Consider the following 25,420-nt stretch of genomic DNA (forward strand, 5'->3'; position numbering starts at 1 on the left):
TCTGATGACAACATACCACTGTCACACAGCTGTAGTCCATGGGCAAACAAAGCAGAGGTCACGCAGTGGGGCCCACATCTCTGAAATTGGAAGGGAAAGTCACAACTCAGTTACCATACACTGGGTGAAAAGGACAGACAGTAGAGAGGCAGGAGACTGTAAGTAAATGTAAAATGCCAGTGTTGATTCTTACCTGTGTGTTATTGAAAATACTGCTCTATTACTGTGTCCCTGTTGTCTGTGTCGTCCTCGTCGTCTTCCTCCTCTTCACTCTCCACAGGCTCCACAGCTGCCACAACACCACCATCTGGAGCATCCTCCTGCAGGAAAGGCACCTGGCGTCGCAAAGCCAGGTTGTGAAGCATACAGCAGGCCACGATGATATGACACACCTTCTTTGGTGAGTACATTAGGGATCCACCTGTCATATGCAGGCACCTAAACCTAGCCTTCAGGAGGCCGAAGGTGCGTTCGATCACCCTCCTAGTCCGCCCATGGGCCTCATTGTACCGTTCCTCTGCCCTGGTCCAGGGATTCCTCACTGGGGTCAGTAGCCAGGACAGGTTGGGGTAACCAGAGTCACCAATTAGCCACACACGGGTGTCTCTGTAGTTGTTCCATCACATAAGGGATACTGCTATTTCACATGATGTACGCGTCATGCACTGACCCAGGGAACTTGGCATTTACATGGGAGATGTACTGGTCAGCCAAACAGACCACCTGGACATTCATCGAATGATAACTTTTTCTGTTCCTGTACACCTGTTCACTCCTGCTGGGGGGGACCAAAGCCACATGTGTCCCATCAATGGCACGAATGATGTTGGGAATATGTCCAAGGGCATAGAAATCACCCTTCACTGTAGCCAAATCGCCCACCTCAGGGAAAACAATGTAGCTCCGCATGTATTTCATCAGGGCAGACAACACTCTGGACAACACCTTTGAAAACATCGGCTGAGACATCCCTGATGAAATGGCCACTGTTGATTGAAATGACCCACTTGCCAAAAAATGGAATACTGACAGAACCTGCACTAGAGGGGGAATCCCTGTGGGTTGGCGGATGGGTGACATCAGGTCTGGCTCCAGCTGGGCACACAGTTCCTGTATAGTGGCTCGGTCAAGCCTGTATGTCAATATGACATGTCTTTCTTCCATTGTCGACAGGTCCACCAGCGGTCTGTACACGGGAAGATTCCTCCATCTCCTCGCAAGTCCCAGCGGACGGTGCCTAGGAAGGACAACATGGAGCACAGAGTCAATCAACCCACAGGTACGTTCCCACAGATTGCACAGTACACGATTCTCTATGCAGTGAATGGCTTGTATGAGTGTCGATGCAAGGCCTAGGCATGTGTGATGCAGTAGAAATTAAGCCATGTGGGCCCTTGAAATGGCGGCTGCCTAACCTGTGAAGTGCGACAATGGGATGTGAGGTCAATGCGCTGGCGTGGCACACCGTGGCGGTAGGCGGTCGAAGACCGCGGTGCTAAGCCGCATTGGTTAACATTGAACCCTATGGGTTTGAGGAGCCAATGACGATGTGCGCCGGCGGTCGCGGTACGCACAGCCGCGGTACGCACCGCCGCCGGCGTGACCGCCATTTTCTATCTGCTTAATCACTCGAGACCTGATCATCTACAGGAGAGGACCTATACTGCAAGTGCTGCTGTGACCTCGGTCTGGAAGAGACAATGGCTACTGCGACTGGGGAAAGGGCCCCTGCCTTCACTTCTGAAGAATTGGAGAAACTCGTGGATGGGGTCCTCCCCCAGTATGCGCTACTCTACGGTCCTCCAGACCAACAGGTAAGTACACTGGGACCATGCTTTATGGCCAATGCCTGGGTGGAGTGGGGTGAATGAACGATGGTGGGGAGGGGAGCGAATGAGGCATGCATCAAACGACAGATGAGAGCATGTGCCATATGGCAAGGGTGGGGAGGGGGGGCCACTCACATCGAGCATGCAGAAAATGATGATATTTTATTTTCTCCCCCAGTACATGTCACATAGGTCAGCGCCCATCAGAAAATCGACATTTGGAGTGCCATCGCCAAGGATGTCCGGACCCTGGGGGTCCACAACAGACGGGGCACCCACTGCCGCAAGAGGTGGGAGGACATCCGCCAAGGGAGCAGGAAGACCGCAGAGGCTCTGCTGGGGATGGCCTCCCAACGTAGGAGGGGTGCCACTCGTCAATTGACCCCCCTGATGTCCCGGATCCTGGCGGTGGCCTACCCAGATTTGGATGGGCGCGTGAGGACATCACAGCAGACACAAGGGGGTGAGTACCAGCACATCCTGCTATCTTAGCGCGCAGTGGAGGTGTCTGGGTGGGGGAGGAGGGCTGTGGGTATCCCTAGGCCAGGGCGATTTCTGTGGGCTAGGCCCCTCCGTAAGGCATGGCCCTGTGCCCCCACCCCCCCACCTTTGTAGGATGCCAAGTACAGCTATCCATGGCCCTGTGTCACCTATGTGTGCAGTTGTCATCCATAGGCTTGTAGGCCAAGTCCCAATGATTGAGTAGTGTACCCCAAGTGCACAGCGTAGTGCAGGGGGCTTCTGTGTCTGTCCTCTCCGCCAACTGTGTTGCCAATGCATGCACTCAACATGTCTTTATTTCCCCCCCCCCACCACCCCACCCTTTTTTTGCTGCTCTTCCTGTTCATGTGTGCATTAGCATCATCAGGCGGAGGAGAAGTGGCATCGGAGCACGAGGGAGCTGCATCTCACATGGCCCTGGAGGGCCATGCAACCGACTCTGAGTTCACCAGTGAGACGGAGGGCGAGGGGAGCTCCACAACGGGGACACGTGGAGACATCAACAACACAGACACGCCCTCGGAAGGGAGCTCCCTTGTGGTGGTGGCAACATCCGTGCCCACCGCAACAACAGGTACAGCCGCCACCCGGCGCACCAGCTTCGCCCTCCAAGCAGCCCCTCAGCGTTCGCCCCGTGCCCTCTCGCACACGAAGGTGGGCATCTCCTTCGCCCCAGGCACCTCAGTCCCTGCCCCAGTTACCCCTGCTGCCCCCAGTGAGGTGGTCATTGACCTCCTCAGGACGCTCATTGTTAGGCAGTCTACCCTTTTGAATGCCATCCAGGGGGTAGAAAGGGAGGTGCACCGGAGCAATGCATACCTGGAGGGCATTCATTCGGGTCAGGCTGCCCATCAGCGATCGTTCAACGCTCTGGCCTCAGCACTGACGGCAGCCATTGTCCCTGTCTCCTTCCTCCCTCCTCCAACTTCCTCAACCCAGTCCCACTCCCCTGTTCCTCTGCCTATCCCAGACACACCTACAGACCAGCCTGCACACACCTCAACACCCAAGGGCAGCTCATCCAGACATAAGCACCACACATCACACAAGCATTCACACAAGCAACAGCCACATGCAGACATGCCAACAGCCACTGCCTCCTCTGTGTCCCCCTCCTCCTCTTCTCCCTCCTCCCTCCCTGTGACGTCTCCACTCACACTTGCATGCACAACATCATCAGCCACTACGTCCATCACCAGCACACCCACCAAAACACTCCGCACACGTGCAGTCACCACCCCCACTGCCATTTACACGTCCCCTGTGTCCTCTCCCAGTGTGTCTGTCACCCCCTCTTCCAAACCACACAAACACAGGCAGCCACCCACCCAACAGCCATCCACCTCACGACAGCCTCCGTCACAAGCACCTGCACCCAAAGACACCACACTTGACTCTCCTACAACCACATCCTCTTCCTCCACTCCCATACCCACTGCACCTACCCTTCCCACTGCTCCTAAAAAGTTTTTCCTGTCCAAAATTAACCTCTTTCCATCACCTGACCCACCCCCTCCATCTCGTAAGAGTCCAATCAGCACCTCAGCCACCACAACCCCTGGACCTACAAGGACCATAGTACAAGGATATTGGAGTCCACCACCTTCAAGGGCAGCTACATCGGCCAGCAGTAAAGGGACAGCCAGCCCACCCCCTGGGAAAAAATCAAAGAAAGGCAAGGCCCGGCGCGAGAGGCCAGAGACGGCAGCCTCCAAAGGCACTACCCTGGCACCGTCAGGAAGTGGGGTGCCACCTGGCACATCGACAAAGGGAGGCAAGGGCCACAGAGAATCACAGAAGGATGGCAAGGGCAGCACGGCCGACAAGTCCGGCAGCAGGCGAGCTGCCCAGGAGGGCCCCACCAGCCCCATTCCGGGTGTGAAGGAGGACACCCACATGCCTGGGACTCCAGCACAGGAGGGCCCCGCAAGCGAGAAGTCGGATGGCGAGTGAACTCCATATATTGGCCGGATCTGGTGCCCTCGAGACACATGTCAAGAACCGCTGAACAGGGCCCTTCAAGACAAGCACCGCTGAACAGGGCCCTTCAAGTCAAGCACCACTCCGCTGGGCCCTTCATCTCAAGCACCGCCCGCTGGGCCCTTCAAGTCAAGCACTGCTTGCCCATTGGCAGAAGGGGCAGGCCCGGATCTGTGTCGGGCAGAGCTGCACGATGCACTCTGGGCACCATGCCTCCTCCAGTACCAGTGGAATCTGTAATCCACTTGAGAGACTGTGGCTTTGCACTCCCCAGGATATGTCAGTGGGCAAGCCACCCACTTGAGAGACTTGAGAGACTGTGGCTTTGCACTCACCAGGATATGTCAGTGGGCAACCCACCCACTGTAGAGACTTGAGAGACTGTGGCTTTGCACTCCCCAGGATATGTCAGTGGGCAACCCACCCACTGTAGAGACTTGAGAGACTGTGGCTTTGCACTCCCCAGGATATGTCAGTGGGCAAGCCACCCACTGTAGAGACTTGAGAGACTGTGGCTTTGCACTCCCCAGGATGGGACAGTGGCCATGGAGGCCCCTCGTGGATCTGGCGTCGTGGACTCATGTGGCTGAGGTGCCCCCCCTTCCCTTCCCCCTGAGGTGCCTGTAGTTTTGCTATCTGATGCCCCTGCAGTGTTCTCTCCAATGGATTCGGGTCTCCTGTGCGGGCTTTGCCCATGTGTTGAGGCCCATTGGCCCACGTACAATGACTGAAACCCAATTTGGACAGGACAATTTACATATGTGTATATAGTTATAGATGTTCGAAATAATTTTTTACTTAGCCGTATAATATATTTAAATTTCATGATCATTTTATTTTGTCTTTGCATTCTTCCGGGGGGTTTGGGGGGTGTCACTCTGAGTTGTTGCTCTGCATTGATGTGTAGGTAGTTGTGGGTGAGGGTGGGTGTGTCGCGTATGTGTGTGCCCGTAATATTTTTCCCTCCCCCCTCCCCTGTGTCGTAGGTGCAGTACTCACCGTTGTCTTCTGCGCCGGCGTTCGTGCTCCTGGTAGAGGAGCAGGTAGACAATAGCTGGTAGGATGTGTAGTTCTGGTTCCATGCTGTCCAGATTCCTCGTGGAGTGTGTAGAGGTGAGCGTTTTCCCGTTCGTAGTCTGTTTCCGCCGTGTTTTTATCGGCGGGGCTCCCGCCCCGGAAAAGGTGGCAGATTGGTGAGTTGTGATAGGGTGGGCGGTACATTGTCTCCCGCCTGTCTGTTGGCGGTGACCGCCGCGCTGTTTGTTTGTTCCGCCGTGGCGGTCGGAGTGTTAAAGTGGCAGTCTCTGTTGGCGGTTTCCGCCAGGGTCAGAATTCCATTTTTTTGACCGCCTGCCTGTTGGCGGGTTGGCCGCCGCTTTAACACCGACCGCCAGGGTTGGAATGACCCCCTAAGGCTTTTGGTAAAGAGGCATTTTGGAACAGAATGCCTATTCATACCACCATAATGCTAAAACAGGAGGTTTGGTGGAGTAATTTTTATGAATTAAACCTGTACCTGAACTGGAACCATACATGAATGCAAATCTACTACCTTCGTCATACATACATTAGTCATAAAATCAGGATAGGTAAACTGCAGGTTAACATGTTTACCTGAAGTGGAAACCAACTCTAACTAAATCCCCACAATGTGTACTCTATAACTATGCAACAAAGGATGTAGAACATTTATTTGTTTGCTCTGTGTATGAAAGACCAAGGTCGACCTCGATTAAGACAATTTGTATTGCTCTGAATGTGAGACATTTTTAAGTGGCTTACCAGACTTTTCGGAAGGACAGCAACCCTTTCAGAGCTCTTGGTCTCATTTGCTATATGCATGCAGTTTGGCAATTAAAATAATTGGGTATCCTGTTATAGTCTCCAAATCAATTGTTGTTTAGCTTAATGTTCTTCTTTTAACTGCTGTTTTAACCTTTTTCTGGTTTCACGTGGTATAGTGCATATTAGCATGGAATAATATCAAATGAATTTAATATGCACTGCTTTTCATGGATTATTTATTATTATATATTTGTCCTACGTATTACTTTGCACATGACTCTAGCTGTTAGACTAACATCTATTAATACTGTCTAGGCGACTTCTGCTTGTTGAAAACATTTTAGTGAAATTGCTTTTTGTATTTTTTAATCTATTTCTTTTACCCTGTCTTGTTGTATGATATATTTTATGGGCTAGTTCCCGAATACAAATATGTATATATATTTATCTATATCACACGCACACACATACACACTGTAGGAAAATGCCACTGTTGGCATGGTTACCCCCTATCTTTTTGCCTTTTGTTGATGTTAGTTATGATTGAAAGTGTGCTAGGACCCTGCTAACCAGGCCCCAGCACCAGTGTTCTTTCACTAAAAATGTACCATTGTTTCCACAATTGGCACACAGATAAGTCCCTTGTAAAAGGTACCAGTGGTACCAAGGGTCCTGTGACCAGGGAAGGTCCCTAAGGGCTGCAGCATGTGTTATGCCACCCTAAGGGACCCCTCACCCAACACATGCACACTGCCATTGCAAATTGCGTGTGTTGGTGGGGAGAAAAAGGCAAAGTCAACATGGCATTCCCCTCAGGATGCCATGCCCACAAAATACTGCCTGTGGCATAGGTAAGTCACCCCTCTAGCAGGCCTTACAGCCCTAAGGCGGGGTGCACTATACCACAGGTGAGGGCATAGCTGCATGAGCAATATGCCCCTACAGTGTCTAAGTCTATTCTTAGACATTGTAAGTAAAGGGTGGCCATATTAAGTATATGGTCTGGGAGTTTGTCAAAACTAACTCCACAGCTCCATAATGGCTACACTGAATACTGGGAAGTTTGGTATCAAACTTCTCAGAATAATAAACTCACACTGATGCCAGTGTTGGATTTATTACAAAATGCACACAGAGGGCATCTTAGAAGAGGCCCCCTGTAATTTACCTAATACTTCAGTGCAGGACTGACTGGTCAGTGCCAGCCTGCCACTGAGACAAGTTTCTGCCCCCCTGGGGTGAGAGCCTTTGTTCTCTCTGAGGACAGAAACAAAGCCTGCACTGGGTGGAGGTGCTTCTCACCTCCCCCTGCAGGAACTGTAACACCTGGCGGTGAGCCTCAAAGGCTCATGCCTTTTTTTACAGCATACCAGGGCATCCCAGCTAGTGGAGTTGCCCACCCCTCTGGACACAGCCCTCACTTTTGGTGGCAAGTCCAGAGGAGATAATGAGAAAAACAAGGAGGAGTCACCCACTAGTCAGGACAGCCCCCAAGGTGTCCTGAGCTGAGGTGACCCCTGCCTTTAGAAATACTCCATTTTAAGATTGGAGGATTCCACCAATAGGATTAGGGATGGCCCCCCTCTCCTCAGGGAGGAGGCACAAAGACGGTGTGGCCACCCTCCAGGACAGTAGCCATTGGCTACTGCCCTCCTGACCTAAACATGCCCCTGAATTCAGTATTTAGGGGCACCCCAGAACCCAGGAAATCAGATTCCTGCAACCTGAAACAAGAAGGACTGCTGACCTGAAAGCCCTGCAGAGACGACGGAGACAACAACTGCTTTGGCCCCAGCCCTACCAGCCTGTCTCCTGACACAAAGAAAACTGCACATTGACGCATCCGACAGGGACCAGCGACCTCTGAAGCCTCAGAGGACTGCCCTCAAACCCAAGGACCAAGAAACTCCTGAGAACAGCGGCACTGTTCACCCACAGCAACATCTTTTGAACAAAGAAGCAACTTTTAAAGAACTCACTCTTCCCGCCGGAAGCATGAGACTTCACCCACTGCACCCGACGCCCCCGGCTCGAGCTCCAGAGAACCAACACTACAGGGAGGACTCCCAGGCGACTGCGACCTTGTGAATAACCCGAGACTACCCCCCTGTACCCCAACAGCCATGCATGCAGAGAGAATCCAGAGGCTCCTGCTGACCGCGACTGCCTCTAACAAGGAACCCGACGCCTGGACCAAGCACTGCACCCGCAGCCCCCAGGACAAGATAGAACCGAGCATCAGTGCAGGAGTGACCATCAGGCGACCCTCTGCCTAGCCCAGTTGGTGGCTGGCCAGAGAAGCCCCCCTGTGCCCTGTCTGCACCGCTAGAGTGACCCCCGGTTCCCTCCATGGATTCTAATACAAAACCTGACACCTGCTTTGCACACTGCACCCGGCTGCCCCTGTGCCGCTGAGGGTGTGTTTTGTGTGCCTACTTGTGTCCCCCCAGTGCTCTACAAAACCCCCCTGGTCTGCCCTCTGAGGACACAGGTACTTACCTGCTGGCAGACTGGAACCGGAGCACCCCTGTTCTTCATAGATGTGTTTTGGGCACCTCTTTGACCTCTGCACCTGACCGGCCCTGTGCTGCTGGTGTGGTAACTTTGGGGGTGCCTTTAACCCCCAACGGTGGGCTGCCTATGCACAGGAACGTACACTTGTAAGTGTCTTACTTACCTGACAAACTAACCATTACTTACCTCCAGAGGAACTGTTGATTTTTGCATTGTGTCCACTTTTAAAATAGCTTATTGCCATTTTTACTAAAACTGTGTATGCTATCGCTCTAATTCAACGTTCCTAATTTACCTGTATGGAGTACCTTGCATTTTATGTATTTACGTCAAATCTTGAACTTGTGGTTCTAAAAATAAATTAAGAAAATATATTTTTCTATATAAAACTATTGGCTGGAGTTAAGTCTTTGAGTGTGTGTTCCTCATTTATTGCCTGTGTGTGTACAACAAATGCTTAACACTACCCTCTGATAAGCCTAATGCTCGACCACACTACCACAAAATAGAGCATTGGAATTATCTAATTTTGCCACTATCTTACCTCTAAGGGGAACCCTTGGACTCTGTGCACACTATCTCCCTTACTTTGAGATAGTATATACAGAGCCAACTTCCTACATGGCCAAATTGGACAATGTTTATCACCCATTGGTCTGAAGTAATTTCTTGCCAATTGTGAAAATATTGGGTAATCTTTCCTCCTATTTTTGCATCTGAGGGAAGATATGTAATCGGAGTTAGTGGGAAGTCATTGCCTGCGTCCTGTTTCCTTTGCGTGCCTTCCTGCTCTTGCCCTCTGTGTGGTCCTAGTATATGCAGCCTGTGGAGGCTGCCTCTGTTGGTTTTGAGGACAAAAAGATTGGTAAGCCGAGGAGAAAGAAGGATATTTATAGTGCTGGAATCCCCCTCTGTAGGATGGATATCCCTGACCTATGGGCACACCGAAAGGGCTGTTTTCTAAATTGTGGGATTCCAGGGGACTTGGCTGTGGACGTATTAGTTTTGATAGCCAGCAGGACCTCATCAATATGTTTTCCGAAAAGGGCTTCGCCATCAAAAGGTAAGTCGAGAATTCTGTTTTGCACTTCAGGTCTAAATGAAGTCCCACGGAGCCAATCCTGCCTTGTTAAAACAGCAGCACCTGTCAGCTGCCAAATCGCTGTGGTAGCGATGTCCATCACAGTCAATAACTTCAGCGGAAGACCTTTCCCCTCCTTGTAAAATTGTATTTGCTTCTGTCTTTGACTCTTCTGGGAGTTGGTCCAGGTAGGGAGCAATGTCTGTTTATAACTGCCTGTTGTATCTGCCTATTACTGCCAATGAATTAGACCTCTTACCATAAGAAAAGACATCAAGGAGAAGCATTTTCCTGTGTTATCAAGTCCCCTCTCCTCCTTGTCAGGCAGAGCAGAAATTGGTGCAGAAGGATTCCTAGATCTGTGCAGTGCTGCTTGAGTAATAACTGAGTCCGATTTGGGGTGTCTGGTTAGGCAGGCAGGGAATCGTCAGGTGCCTTATACTTCTTATCTAGGCGTGGCAAGACCACAGTAACAGTAGCAGGATTTTTCATTACCTTGAGCCCCTCATGTTGGCATGTATTTCACTATGGGCATTGATTTCCCACTTTTTTGGTAGGGTTCCTTAAAATCATAAAGAAAGTAGTCCATCTGCTTTGCTGGCATAGGTAGTGCAAATCTCTTTGTGGCCCTTTCTAATAAACTGTGAAATCCCCTGATGGGAGTCTACTGGGACAGGGGAAGGCGAAGATGGAGTAGATATTTGATAATCATCCCATTCCGCCAATGCGTCTGGCAACTCCCCCTTTTCTCTTTCGTCATCAGATGTTGACAGATATTGTGTTGGAACTGATATAGGTGTATGCAGAGGTATACCTAACGGCAATACCCACGACCTTACAGGTGTGGAAGGAGGTGGTGCTGATGAAGGTAGAGATGCCTGCTGTGTCTCAGTGCTGACTGGTGGATATCTCTTTCTGTAGTCCTCTAGCATTAACTGCAGGTCGGAGATAAGGAATCCAGGCATAGGAAACATTTGCTCATGGTAGGAATACTGCTCCCTAGGTGAATAGTAGGATTGAGAATCATACTGATTATCATCGTCCAAGTCCTGGCACTTTACTTGCAATTCTGAAGGGCTCTGAGCAACTCCAAATGGCCCTTCCTCTTCCAAGTCATCCTCTTCCAAAAGATGCGCAGGGATTAATGGTGATACCTTACTTGGAGACGTGTGTGTCTTTTGATCTTTTCTGTCGTCCAGGTTACTGTTGACGATGATGTCATCGATGGTGTCAGCTGTAAAAACTGAGCGATCTTCGTCGACGAGGCAGTCATTGGCGGTAGAGATGTAGCCATCAAAGATGGTTTTGCCATCGCTTTCGTCGACAGAGGTGAGGAGATGGCTATTTTAAGAGTCAACGACATGACAGAAAGGGCCGTCGACGATGGCGTCATTGTCGTGAACACATTGGAAGTACTGCATGCCGTGTAAATTGTCGTTGTTGTAGAGGTCGGCAACGATGCCGTACGCACGTTTCTCAACACTTTCAGCAACAATGCCGCCGTCGTTGTAGTTTTGCCAGATGGTTTCTTGAATGAATGCCGAACTGTAGGAGGTGGTGTAGGAGGCTCAGAAGAAGCTTTTTTACGACGTTCTGACGAAGCAGAACGCTCTTTTCTCTATCTATGGGAGGATGCAGATAGATCTCCTGTGTGGAGAACTAGAAGGGCTGTGAGCTTTATAAGTCCCTTGTTTAGTCTTTTTGAAGCTTTCTTAGGCTGATCCTCAGAACGATGAGCTGAAGGTGATCTGTCCCTTTTATGAGTTTTTCTTGAGGATGTAGACTCCTCACTATCAGAACCAGAAACAGGGTTTGTCCTGGATTTTAACTTCTGGAGCCAAATGAGCAGCCTGCCCATCCTGTCTTTAAGGGTTTTTTTAGAAAATGTTCTGCATACCTTACAATCCTTTGTAGAATGGTCTGGATACAGACAATATATGCAGTCCTTGATCCTCGAAATGAAGCCTTTTCTTACCACAGGTCTTGCGGGCTCTGAACAGACTTTTTTTTTCCTTGTCAGACATGGTGATTGACTGAGCAAATAGATTTCCTCTAGACCAGAAAAGAAGTTTCAAAGCTTCAACTGGTAGAAGCAATATTCCGAGGTAAAGGATCCTAGAAAATACTTTTTGAAAGGTGTGACTGAGTAGAGCTCAGTGGAGACTCCCTAGCACTGCCTGCGATAGAATTTCTGAGGGACTGGAACTTCTCACAGGAGTGTTCTAGAGGGAAGGACAGCCTGATTGGCTGAAACCTAAGTTTTGTCTCTTTTCTTAAATCAACAAGGATAGATTACTAAAGTGGGAGGCCTTAGGCCTTCTTACACTATAGTTAATACTACACTGCTATTATAATGTACCGGGGGTTGAGTGAGTGTGAGGTGAGGAGAGTTTCTGCAAGAGTGCAGGGCGATTGGAGTGTTTTCAAGAGTACACAGTGAGAAAAAGGGAGCTTTAACTATTCAAATTCTGACATTTAAATGCAATGTCCTCTGTGAAGCAATCCATAGACTCTTGCATCACATACAATAAATGGAGACAGAAAGAGTCGGACACTGAATTAATTAAAAATCATGGATGTTAAAGATTTGAACAGCTTATATTACTTTGTTTGGTGAACATCATGGACATGTTTGAAGTACACTGCTGGCAGCTGCTGACTGCCTACGCCATGAAGGGTGATTTTAATTGTGATAAGTGTACAGCAGTGGCAAAAAGAACGTACTTTTCTCATGTATCTGCATATATTCCGTTAGACTTATCAATATGTAGATCACTGCCAATGGAAAGCCCAATTCGAAAGATGTACTTGATGAAGCATCATTCTTTTGGATGGGGTAATGTAGATTTCATCGATATCAAAAGAATCCAAAACTATCTCTATTGAGACCTCAAATCATGTTTGTGCAAGGTCTTAGAGCTCCCCAATGTTAAGGTGGATCTGAAGGTGAGCTTTGGATGGATTAAACACCACCTGTCAGATGAATTATAGATGCCTTATTTTGTGGTTGGAGTTCAGGAATTACATGCTTGCATATCACATACAAGCTAAAAGTTATTTCTACTCCCTTGAAAAGAACATTGGGTACTGGGCCTTTTCCAGCGTGTCAAATCCTCACAAGATGATGCTCCAAGAGGGTGTTCCACAGTCTTGAGAAAGCCATAGTGCCAAGTTCAATTTGGAGGGAAAATGGAAGGGTGCGGAGCATCCACGACAATGACATCGAAGTCATGGGCTCTACTTCCTTACCAACACTGTCATAGTCATGTGGATCTCTTCTCTCCCCACACACCCTAGGAGGCTCACCTTGTACCACATGATGTCCGGAAGGGGCTTTCCCTCTACCACCACCACAAAGCGAGCTGTCTCACTGGTCCCAATTTCTATATCTTCCATGATGGATTCAAAGCGGGGGGCCTCTACAAACAAAGAAGAATTAGGTTATTGTCACCTGTAGTGAACATTCACTAATGCAAAGAAAGATACACAGGTAAAAAACTGAATTCAACAGAGATAGACTGACAGTCATGCAAACAGATGAAGAAGTAAATGAAGAGAACCTTTGCTGCCCAGGGAGATATCTAGGCAGCCTCATCCTGCTTCTCATCATGTGCATGCAACATACATGAAAAGCACAACCCCCAGCATGGCCTGGAGAATCATGGACCCTGTACAAGATCAACACCTCCTATTACATTCCTTTCTCCTAAACAGTACACTGTAAAGAGATACGTTGCTCCGTAATTCTATTACTATGTCCTGCTATTACGTGTAGAGTGAGCTTCATGGTACTAATGCAATGGAACAGCCACAGAAAAAAGTAACGCAACTTTACTAGCACAAAACCTTTAATAGAACATATGAATGTGATGCACCTTTTCAAAGGCCATGCAATTGAGAATTTGCTTGATCTGTAGCAGCAGACAAATGCCAAAGCTTGTGGGGCTAAATAGCAAATCTCATTCTCTCCACTGCTTGGAAAATGAAATTAGAGGGAAGTAACTAAAGTCACGGATCAGCCTGCAGTGCCTTGTAGATTTTGTCAGCCAAGGGGGGACATTTGAACTTCCCTTTGGCTTGTTAGCAAATCACTGAAGTTCTCTGAAGGTAACAGGGAGGGTTGAACTTCCTAAAGCTCTTACCAGCAAGGTGGTGAGTGTGTGGTGCGGAAGGGTAATCAGTACATAATCTGGCACTTCCAAGCAGGGCCATGACAGGCTGTTATAGAAGTCAAACCTTGTATGCAGACAGTGACAAGAAAAGCAGGTACTCTCCAAATAAAAGGAAGAACGTCCCTGAAAACACACAATGGATGAGTGCATGCATTGACCAATCAAGACGCGACCATAGAACGGATTCTAGAAGTCTCTGATTTCCCAATATTAACATTCAGTGGATGATGGCGCCTTCTGACTAGGATCACCTGGGATTTCTGTGCATGGAGAGTGGAAGTGAAGATGTTTGGTTAATGACTGTAGCAGGCGGTTAAAAAACAAGCTGGGGCACATTTCTTGGGACCACAGTAAGATGTTGCTTCACCCACTTCAGAAGAAAAACTTACGACATCTGGGAACATTTGAGAAGGCAATCAAGGCAGTATACAACACCCTGTGCTGTAACAGGCTGAACCTGCATGTCCTTGTGTGTGTGCTGGATGCACCGGCTCAGACTGAAACCGCACCGCTGATCCAGCACTTGGAGCAGGACTCGGTGGGTAATGCACTCCAGCTCCTGCACAGTCAACAAGATCGGGCACCTTACGAAATGTCAGGAAGACAAGAAATTCCAGTCATGAGGGATGTGGTTACAATCTGGATTTGACAACAGGCAAGAGCGAGATAAGGAACACAGAGTCCCAAATGCAGTTGTTCTGTTTCCCACTGCATCACAAGGCAAGCGTATTGACAGTGCTTGGTGTAATCAGTCCAAGAAAGAGCGAAAGAAGGTGGCTGGGGTGTGTGGGAAGATATCACAGAATCTCTATAACACATGCTTATATTCCAGAGTCAGTAATACCTGTCATTGAGAAGAGATCCTAAACCGAAACATGCAACATAAGTAGCTTTGTTGGAAGCTACCCATCAATCTCACTGTTTCTTTCCAGAGGACACTAATTGAAGACAGAGGGGGTCATTCTGACCCCGGCGGTCCTTGACCGCCGGGGCCATGGTCGGCGGGAGCACCGCCAACAGGCTGGCGGTGCCCCGCAGGGCATTCTGACCGCGGCGGTTTGGCAGCGGTCAGAAGAGGAAAACCGGCGGTCTCCCGCCGGTTTTCCGCTGCCCTGCTGAATCCTCCATGGCGGCGAAGCTTGCTGCGCCGCCATGGGGATTCAGACACCCCATACCGCCATCCTGTTCCTGGCGGTTCGCCCGCCAGGAACAGGATGGCGGTATGGGGTGTCGTGGGGCCCCTGGGGGCCCCTGCAGTGCCCATGCCAATGACATGGGCACTGCAGGGGCCCCCGTAAGAGGGCCCCACAAAGAATTTCAGTGTCTGCGGTGCAGACACTGAAATTCGCGACGGGTGCAACTGCACCCGTCGCACCTTCCCACTCCGCCGGCTCCATTCGGAGCCGACTTCCTCGTGGGAAGGGGTTTCCCGCTGGGCGCCAGCCCAGCGGGAAACACAGAATAACCGCAGCGGTCTTCTGACCGCGGTGCGGTATTCTGGAGGGGGGAACTCTGGCGGGCGGCCTCCGCCGCCCGCCAGAGTTAGAATGACCCCCAGAATCATCCCCCTGGGGTTTCCTCACAGTCGAATCACCACTTGATTTGCAATTCTACAGCAGTTTAAGAATCCAGTCCCACTATTTCTTGAATTCATGGAACCCACCATGCAGATCTTCCTTATCACTGACAACAACGTTTGCTACACCTAGACATTTGGAAATGTATATGGCTCCAGAAAATGTCCTGGATTATAGAGATCTGGCCTCTGGAGTTAAAGAAATAGATCTATCTTCCATTTCACCAATTTCACCAGGGAAAGAAAGTCAAAACGTGAATCAATTAACCCGAAAGACCCACAGAACTTCGGTCACTGCTACTAGATACAATTGTTCATTATGGGAATTAGCAAAAATATGTTCCGATGGCTTGCCAAGCAGAAAAATGTAAGATTTTCTGAAGACAATAAATGAAGGAGTGCTTGCATCATATCAGTTATCAGTATGGAAGGAGAAGCAGTGGGCGTGTATTCCTATGGATATTGCAACAACCTGACCATTAGGGGTGTGTTGTGGTTTAGGGTCACAGGGGCATTGCTGAGGTCCCATTAGAAAGTCCTAAACCACATTCCACACAAACTGCAGAAATTAAGAAATAGCCTTCTCAAACTCCTGCTTCAGAAGAAATACCTATTACAGCACTAACAAGCAGTAGATTGAGCAGCAGGCTACAGAACAACCATGATTTATTTCTACTCAACGTTCTTCATGGCAAGAAACAACAGAAGGAAAAGGAATCAAGGCCCATGCTGAAATTGAGAAAATGAAAAAGATTGTTAAGAAAGCTAATATCCGAATTCTGGTTCTCCAAGTATTTAGAGCACAATACTATAGCTTTAGGTGTTGTGTTTGTTGATGCAAAGTAAAGTTGCAGCTTTGAACTTTATTTTGTGTTCTGTAGTCCAAAGAATGTACAGCCTACCAGACAATCCTCTTGTTTGTCAAGTACGCCTCTTTATAGCAGGCATAAGAGTTTAGCTGTGGCCTCAAATCTCTGTACATGAACAAAGAACACACACTAAACACTGCCAAGTTGGATAAAGTTAAAGAAAGGAAAGAGCTGTGTGCTTTGGAGTTATCAAGTAAATACATTGATTAGCCTGTCGAATCACCAACGGGTCAATTTATTTCTTCTGCGTTGGCCATGCAGCAGTCCCTTCAACTGCCCTGAGACCTTGTGGCCCCTGGTGAGACTCCTCTTCCCTTTTTTGATTTCCATTCCAAAATCTTTCATCACCCCCTATGGGACTGTCCTACTCCATTCGACCCTCTTGCCTCCTTCCCATCTCTTGAGCCCCAGAATGAAACAAGTTACTTACCTGTAACTCTTGTTCTCCAGTATTGGAAACTTTCATAGATTCACATGCTTGAATCATTCCCCGTTGTCGAGATGGGAGCCTCCATTGTAATACAAAATGACATTCACTTGTATATAAAGCTCAGAGGCACTAGGCCTCTTAATTTAGTAACATCTCATAGTCATTTTAAAAAAAGGACCAAACGTAAGACACAACCAATCAGCTCTCACCACCCCTTAGAACCCTCCTGTGAGGAGTTGATTTCCCTCAGATTTTCCAAGAATTAGTGCTGTAATATAGTTAGCTCTGAGAGAATGAAGGTGAGCTCCCCAGGGGAGGAAGGGTGGGTCGCATGTGAATCTATAAAAGTTTCCAATACTGGAGAACTACAGTTACAGGTAGGTAACTTGTTTCTTACTCCAGTATTGGAACTTTCATAGATTCACATGCTTGAATCAGAATAGTAAGCAGTGAATAACACATTTTCGCTCTACAAACAATAGCATAGCATTCTGAAATGCAAACTGGTCTGATAATATGTACATACACTTCTTACTGTGATCTACAACATGATATCAAAGAAAATGTGATATAGTAGAAAATACGCGGATGGAGGGAAATAAATATTTTAGCTCACCGTCATTGGAACAGGTTTCGAAGGACCGCCTGACCAACGGCTGCATCCCAAAGTGACTCCGTGTCCAGGAAGTAATGCTGCGTGAAGGTGTGAGTTGTTCTCCATGTCGCAGCACGACAGATGTCTTTAATTGAGACAACAGCAAACAGCGCACAGGATGCAGAGATAGCTCTAGTAGAATGCGCTCTTATGGTTGTGTTCAATGGCCTTCCTGCTTTCTGATGACAAATATGATTGTGTCCTTAATCCACTGGGATATAGTCTGTTTGGTCACTGAGTGACCTTTCCTAGTAGCACTGAACGCTACAAACAACTGCGTCGATTGTCTGAACGACTTTGTCCTGTCCAGATAGAATTTTATGCATTGTTTTAAGTCGGGCGTATGCAGAGTTCTTTCCGCAGCAGTTTGCGGGTTTGGAAAGAAAGTCTTGAGCACCACCGGCTCATTGATATGGAACTAGGAAGGTACTTTGGGCACAAACTTAGGATTGGTGCGCAGGATGACTCTGTCCTCTCTGAACTGCAGAAAGGGTTCCTGTATAATGAAAGCTTGAATTTCGCTAACTCTGTGCGCCGAAGTAAGGGCAAGAAGGAGAGCCACCTTCAAAGTGAGGTACTTAATGTCTGCTCTGTGGATCAGCTCGAAAGACTCCTTCATAGGCTGGCCAAGAACAATGTTAAGTTGCCATGCCGTCGGCTGGAGGAAATGATCTGAAGAGACCTTTGAGAAATTGTTTTACCAATCTGAGGGAGTATAAGGATGGTTTGCCTGGCACTCTTTTCAGTATCTGGAGATGGCAGCTAGATGGACTCTAATTGAGGAATGGGCTAGTCCTGAATGTTCCAGCTGTAATACATACGGCAACACTGCCTCTGGTGTGGAGGAGAGGGGATTTACATTTTGGGTTTCGCACCAAATTCAAAATCTCTTCCATTTTAGTCGGTAAGACTTGCTGGTACTAGCTGCACGTGCATTAGCTAGCACTTCTCTGCACTCAGACGGTAGGTCTAAAAGTCCAACCTCATTGTGCTCAGGAGCCATGCGTGCAAACTGGGCGATTTGGGTTCCCGATGCCTCACCTGCCCCTGATTGATTGTAAGTAGATCTGGGATTGGCCTGAGCCTGATGGATGGAGAGGCTGACAGGAGGAGCAACTCCAAGTACCACGGTTGATGCTGCCACGCTGGAACTATGAGAATCAGTTGGCAGGGTTCTGACTTCATCTTCCTGATCACCCTTGAGAGGAGGGGAAACGGAGGAAAAGCGTACGCATAGATCCCTGACCATGGGATCGAAAATGCATCCCCCCATGATACCTGTTGGTGATGCCAACTTGCATAATGTCGGCATTTGGCGTTCTGGGAGGATGTAAACAGGTCCAGATTCAGTTTTCCCCACTGGTCAAATATCTGATCTAGCATCTTCTGGTGTAACTGCCACTTGTGGGGGGATGTGGTAAGTCTGCTTAGCGAATCCACAATGGTATTCTGAAGGCCTGGGACATGCTCCACAGGGATGTGGATGCAGTGGTGAATGCACCATTTCCAGATGGTCTCTGCCTCCTGGGAGAGTATGTAAGACCGTGTTCCTCCCTGCTTGTTTAGGTAGTGCATTGTGGTGGTATTGTCTGTCCTGACAAGCACAGCTGATCCTCGTATCCTTGGAAGGAAGGCTTGCAAGGTGTAATGGATCGCTCTCAGCTCGAGAAGATCCATGTGGAACGAGCGATGAGAGGGTGGCCACTTGCCGCTCACTCGAAGGTCCTGCAAGCATGCGCCACATCTTGTGAGCGATGCATCTGTCGTGACAGTCATTGGAAGAACTCGTACCAAGAAACTGAGACCTTTGGAAATGTTCTCGGGAACTGTCCACCAATTCAGAGAATGAACCAAACGTGGTGTGACGAGGATGGTATCCTCGAAGGAACCTCCGGCTTGTATCCACTGCTTGTCCAGTTCTTCTTGAATCTCAGAGGCGTTCGGAGGCAGCAGAATGGAAAGAGGCTGATACATGATGAATACCATGCCCAGCAAGGACTTGTACTGGCGCACTGAAAGACACCTTTTTCTTTGGATGCGCCCTGCTAGCTGTGTTAGCTTTGTTTGTCTGTCCGGCGTTGGATAGGCTTTGGCTTGTTGAGTGTCTAAGATAGCCCCTAGTAAGGCTAGATGAGGGGACGGCTGCAGAGACGATTTTTCCTTGTTGAGTGTAAGGCCTTATTCTTCTAAAAGATGCAGAGTCGCCCTGACAGAACTTTTTGCTGTATGGATATCCGGAGCTTTTACCAACCAGTCGTCGAGGTTCTCCTCAAGTAGGCCGCCACTGGCGCTAGACATTTGGTAAAGATTTGTAGTGCTGAACTGAGGCCAAAGGGAAGGACCTTGAACTGGAAGTGTTTGCCGTTGACCGCAAACCTCAGGTACTTTCGGTGGAGCGGATGAATGGAAATGTGAAAGTACGCGTCGTGAAGGTCCAAAGAGGCCATGTAGTCTGCTTTGTTTAGCAGCTGGAGGACGTCTTGGAGGGTGACCATCCAAAATGTCTGTTTCTTGAGGTATTTGTTTAACTCCCGTAAGTCCAGAATTGGCCACCAGAGGCGAGACTTTTTTCTGATGAGAAAGAATCTGGAGTAAAACCCCTTACCCTTCTGGGAATGCGGAACAGACTCCATAGCCCCTTTCCTCAACATGGTGGCTACCTCCAGGCAAAGTAGACAAAGGTGTTTTTGATGAACTTGCCATGGAGGCATCGAAGATGGTATTTGGGTAAATTCTAATAGGTGTCCGAAACAGATCACATCCAGCACCCACTTGTATTTGGTTATTTGTTGCCAGCGATGCAGATGATGTTTGAGAATCCATGATAAGTTGCAGGTGGATGAATAGGCCATGTCGGTAGACAGTCATTGTCTGCGTGTGGACTCTTTAGATTGATGCCCCTGTTTAGACTTGTGGTAGGGCCTGGTGTATGCTGCTGGAGGTGGCTGCCTTGGCTGATACTGTGCTCTTGCAGGCTGAAACGTGGATGAATAGGCTGGGTGTAGGAAGTTGGCTCTGTATATACTATTTTTAATCCAAACTTTTACAAAACTTGTAAACTCTAAAATAAATGCTAACAGGGACTTACACAAGGCCCTAGCAGGGCTTTTAAAAATTTAGGAAAATAGCTCAAATTTCAAAAATCAATTTCTAATGACAATTTTTGGAATTTAGTTGTGTGATCAGATATTGGCTGAGTAGTCCAACAAATGTAAAGTCTTAGATCCCACCGCTGCCACCAATGTAGGAAGTTGACTCTGTATATACCACTTCAAAGTAAGAAATAGTGTGCACAGAGTCCGAGGGTTCCCCTTAGAGGTAAGATAGTGGCAAAAGTAGATAATTCTAATGCTCTATTTTGTGGTAGTGTGGTCGAGCAGTAGGCTTATCAGAGGGTAGTGTTAAGCATTTGTTGTACACTCACATGCAATAAATGAACGAACACACATTCAAAGACTTACTTCAGGCCAATAGGTTTTTATATTGAAAAATATATTTTCTTAGTTTATTTTAAGAACCACAGGTTCAAGATTTACAGTTAATACTTTAAATGTAAGGTACTTCACTTAGATACTTTAGGAGCTTTAAATGAAAGCAATATCACATACAGTCTTTGTAAAAATGGCAATAAGCTATTTTCAAAGTGGATACAGTGCAAAAATCAACAGTTCCTGGGGAGGTAAGTAAAGGTTAGTTTTGGAGGTAAGTAAAACACTTACAAGTCTCAAGTTTGGGGCATAGGCAGCCCACCGTTGGAGGTTCAAGGTAACCCCAAAGTTACCACACCAGCAGCTCAGGGCCGGTCAGGTGCAGAGGTCAAAGAGGTGCCCAAAACACATAGGCGCCTAAGGGGAACAGGGGTGCTCCGGTTCCAGTCTGCCAGCAGGTAAGTACCTGCATCCTCGGGGGGCAGACCAGGGGGGGTTTGTAGAGCACTGGGGGGACACGAGAAGGCACACAAAGTACACCCTCAGCGGCACAGGGGCGGCCGGGTGCAGTGAGCAAAGCAGGAGCCGGGTTTCAGGTAGGAATCAATGGAGGGACCCGGGGGTCACTCTTGCGGTGCAGGCAGGCACGGGGGGCTTCTCTGGATAGCCACCACCTGGGCTAGGCAGAGGGTCGCCTGGGGGTCACTCCTGCGTTGCAGTTCGGTTTCTTCAAGTCCTGGGGGCTGCGGGTAGAGTGTTGGTTCCAGGCGCCGGGTCCCTTGTTACAAGCAATCGCTGTCAGGGGGAGCCTCTGGATTCTCTCTGCAGGCGTCGCTGTGGGAGCTCGGGGGGGTCGTCTCTGGTTACTCACGGGCTCGCAGTCGCCGGGGAGTCCTCCCTGAGGTGTTTGTTTTCTGCAGGTCGAGTCTCACGCTTCTGGCTGGAAACGTGAAGTCTTTGGAAGTTGCTTCTTTGTTGGAAAGAAGTTGCAGGTTTTGAACAGGGGCCACTGTTCATGGGAGTTTCTTGGTCCTGTAGTCCAGGGCAGTCCTCTGAGGCTTCAGAGGTCACTGGTCCCTGTCGGATGCGTCGCTGGAGCAGGTTTTCGAAGTTGGAGACAGGCTGGTAGGGCTGGGGCCAAATCAGTTGTCGTCTATAGGAAAGTACCATCTTGCCTGGCATGTTACCCCCATTTTTACTGTATGTATGTTTATCTTTGCCTATGTGTCACTGGGATCCTGCTAGCCAGGATCCCAGTGCTCATAAAGTATGCCATGTATGTGTTCCCTGTGCGGTGCCTAACTGTATCACTGAGGCTCTGCTAACCAGAACCTCAGTGTTTATGCTCTCTCTGCTTTTAAAATTGTCACTGCAGGCTAGTGACTAATTTTACCAATTCTCATTGGCACACTGGAACACCCTTATAATTCCCTTGTATTTGGTACCTAGGTACCCTGGGTGTTGGGGTTCCAGGGGATCCCTATGGGCTGCAGCATTTCTTTTGCCACCCATAGGGAGCTCAGATAATTCTTACACAGGACTGCCACTGCACTCTGAGTAAAATATAGTCCATGTTATTTCACAACCATTTTGCACTGCACTTAAGTAACTTATAAGCCACCTATATGTATAACCCTCACTTGGTGAAGGTTAGGTGCAAAGTTACTTAGTGTGTGGGCACCCTGCCACTAGCCAAGGTGCCCCCACATTGTTCAGGGCAAATTCCCTGGACTTTGTGAGTGCGGGGACACCATTACACGTGTGCACTACATATAGGTCAATACCTATATGTGGCGTCACCAAGGTCACTCCGAACATGGTCATGTAACATGTCTAGGTATTGGGGGGACAATTCCATGCATCCCGGGTCTCCAACACAGAACCCGGGTACTGCCAAACTAACTTTCCGGGGTCTGCTACTGCTGCTGCCAACCCCTCAGACAAGTTTCTGCCCCCCTGGGGCTTGGGCAGCCTGGTCCCAGGAAGGCATAACAAAGGATTTCCTCTGAGAGAGGGTGTTACACCCTCTCCCTTTGGAAATAGGTGAGAAGGGCTGGGGAGGAGTAGCCTCCCCCAGCCTCTGGAAATGCCTTGATGGGCACAGATTGTGCCCTCTCTGCATAAGCCAGTCTACAGCAGTTCAGGGATCCCCCAGCCCTGCTCTGGCACGAAACTGGACAAAGGAAAGGGGAGTGACCACGCCCCTGACCAGCACCTCCCAGGGGAGGGGCCGAGAGCTCCTCCAGTGTGTGCCAGACCTCTGCCATCTTTGAGGCAGAAGTGTGAGGGCACAATGGACAGCTCTGAGTGGCCAGTGCCAGCCACTGATAGGTGCTTACCTTTCTCAGTAGCCAATCCTCCTCTGTGGGCTATTTAGGGTCTCTCCTGTGGGCTATTCCTCAGATAACGAATGAAAGAGCTCACCAGAGTTCCTCTGCACTTCCCTCTTCGACGTCTGCCAAGGATCGACCACTGACTGCTCCAGGACGCCTGCATAACTGCAACAAAGTAGCAAGAAGACTACCAGCAACATTGTAGCGTCTCATCCTGCCGGCTTTCTCGACTGTTTCCTGGTGGTGCATGCTCTGAGGGCTGTCTGCCTTCACCCTGCACGGGAAGCCAAGAAGAAATCTCCTGTAGGTCGTCAGAATCTTCCCCCTGCCAACGCAGGCACCAAACTTCTGCATCACCAGTCCTCTGGGTCCCCTCTCATCCTGACGAGCGTGGTCCCTGGAACACAGGAGGTGGGTCCAAGTGTCTTCGACAGTCCAGTGGCCCTTCTGTCCAAATTTGGTGGAGGTAAGTCCTTGCCCCAGTAATCCTGTGCACTGCGTGAACTGTAGCTGCTCGGGCTTCTGTGCTTTTTTGCAAGACTTCCTTCATGCACAGCCTAGCCCAGGTCCCCAGCATTCCGTCCTGCATTGCCCAACTCACTGAGTTGGACTCCGACGTCGAAGGACACTCTTTTGTGACTCTGAGTCGACTTTTGTCCTCAGATCTTCTAAGTGCCTGTTCAGGTGCTTCTGTGGGTGCTGCCTGCTTCTGTGTGGGCTCTCTGTGTTACTGAGCGCCCCCTCTGTCTCCTTTTCCAAGGGGCGACCTCCTGGTCCTTCCTGGGCCCTAGCAGCAACCAAAATCCTCAACCGCAACACTTGCAGCTAGCAAGGCTTGTTTGCGGTCTTTCTGCGTGGAAACAACTCAGCATCCTCCAGCACGCCGTGGGACATCTTCTGACCAAAGGAGAAGATCCTGGCACCTTCCGTTGTTGCAGAATCTTCGGCTTCTTCCACCCGGAGGCAGCCCTCTTGCACCTTTATCCGGGGTTTAGTGGGCTCCTGCCCCCTCCGGACACTTGCATGACTCTTGGACTTGATCCCCTTCCTTTACAGGTCCTCAGCTCCAGGAATCCATCTTCAGTGTTTTGCAGTCAGTTGCTGTCCTTGCAGAATCCCCTATCTCGACTTTACTGTCTTTCTGGGTTAGTAGGGTAAATTTACTCCTACTTTTCAGGGTCTTGGGATGGGGTATCTTGGACACCCTTAGTGTCTTACACTCCCAGTGACCCTCTACACACTACACTAGGCCTGGCATCCATTCATGGTTCGCATTCCACTTTTGGAGTATATGGTTTGTGTTGCCCCTAGGCCTATTTCTCGCTATTGCATTCTATTGTGATTCTACATTATTTGCACTACTTTTCTAACTGTTACTTACCTGATTTTGGTTTGTCTCTATTTATTATGGGTATATTACTTACCTCCTAAGGGAGTATATCCTCTGAGATACTTTTGACATATTGTCACTAAAATAAAGTACCTTTATTTTTAGTAACTCTGAGTATTGTGTTTTCTTATGATATAGTGCTATATGATATCAGTGGTATAGTAGGAGCTTTGCATGTCACCTAGTTCAGCCTAAGCTGTTCTGCTATAGCTACCCATATCAGCCTAAGCTGCTAGAACACCTCTATTCTACTAATAAGGGATAACTGGACCTGGCACAAGGTGTAAGTACCACAAGGTACCCACTATAAGCCAGGCCAGCCTCCTACATCGTCTTCCTCCTTCTCTGCAGGCTTGTAGGTCAGCAGTCCTTCTTCTTTCTTCAGGTTGCAGGAATCTGATTTCCTGGGATCTGGGGAGCCCCTAAATACAGAATTTAGGGGTGTGTTTAGGTCTGGGAGGGCAGTAGCCAATGGCTACTGTCCTTGAGGGTGGCTACACCCTCTTTGTGCCTCCTCCCTGTGGGGAGGGGAGCACATCACTAATCCTACTGGGGAATCCTCCAAACTCAAGATGGAGGATTTCTCAAGGCAGGGGTCACCTCAGCTCAGGACACCTTTGGGGCTGTCCTGACTGGTGGGAGACTCCTTGTTTTTCTCATTATCTCCTCCAGCCTTGCCGCCAAAAGTGGGGGCAGTGGCCAGAGGGGAGGGCATCTCCACTAGCTGGGATGCCCTGGGGCGCTGTAACAAAAGGGGTGAGCCTTTGAGGCTCACCGCCAGGTGTTACAGTTCCTGCAGGGGGAGGTGAGAAGCACCTCCACCCAGTACAGGCTTTGTTCCTGGCCACAGAGTGACAAAGGCACTCTCCCCATGTGG

At 49.0% G+C, this 25,420-nt stretch overlaps 1 protein-coding gene across 2 annotated transcripts in view; it reads right to left on the reverse strand.

Annotated features, from left to right (window-relative positions):
• SPEG (striated muscle enriched protein kinase) overlaps positions 1–25,420 on the reverse strand; it is a 1,321,813-nt gene that overhangs the window by 467,001 nt on the left and 829,392 nt on the right. For both annotated transcript variants that reach the window (XM_069227158.1, XM_069227157.1), the window contains exon 19: positions 12,997–13,109. In XM_069227158.1, coding sequence (XP_069083259.1) covers positions 12,997–13,109 — 113 coding nt within the window. The remainder of the gene's footprint in view (positions 1–12,996; positions 13,110–25,420) is intronic.

Source organism: Pleurodeles waltl, chromosome 3_2 (genome assembly GCF_031143425.1).
Source record: "Pleurodeles waltl isolate 20211129_DDA chromosome 3_2, aPleWal1.hap1.20221129, whole genome shotgun sequence".
NCBI lineage: Eukaryota > Metazoa > Chordata > Amphibia > Caudata > Salamandridae > Pleurodeles > Pleurodeles waltl.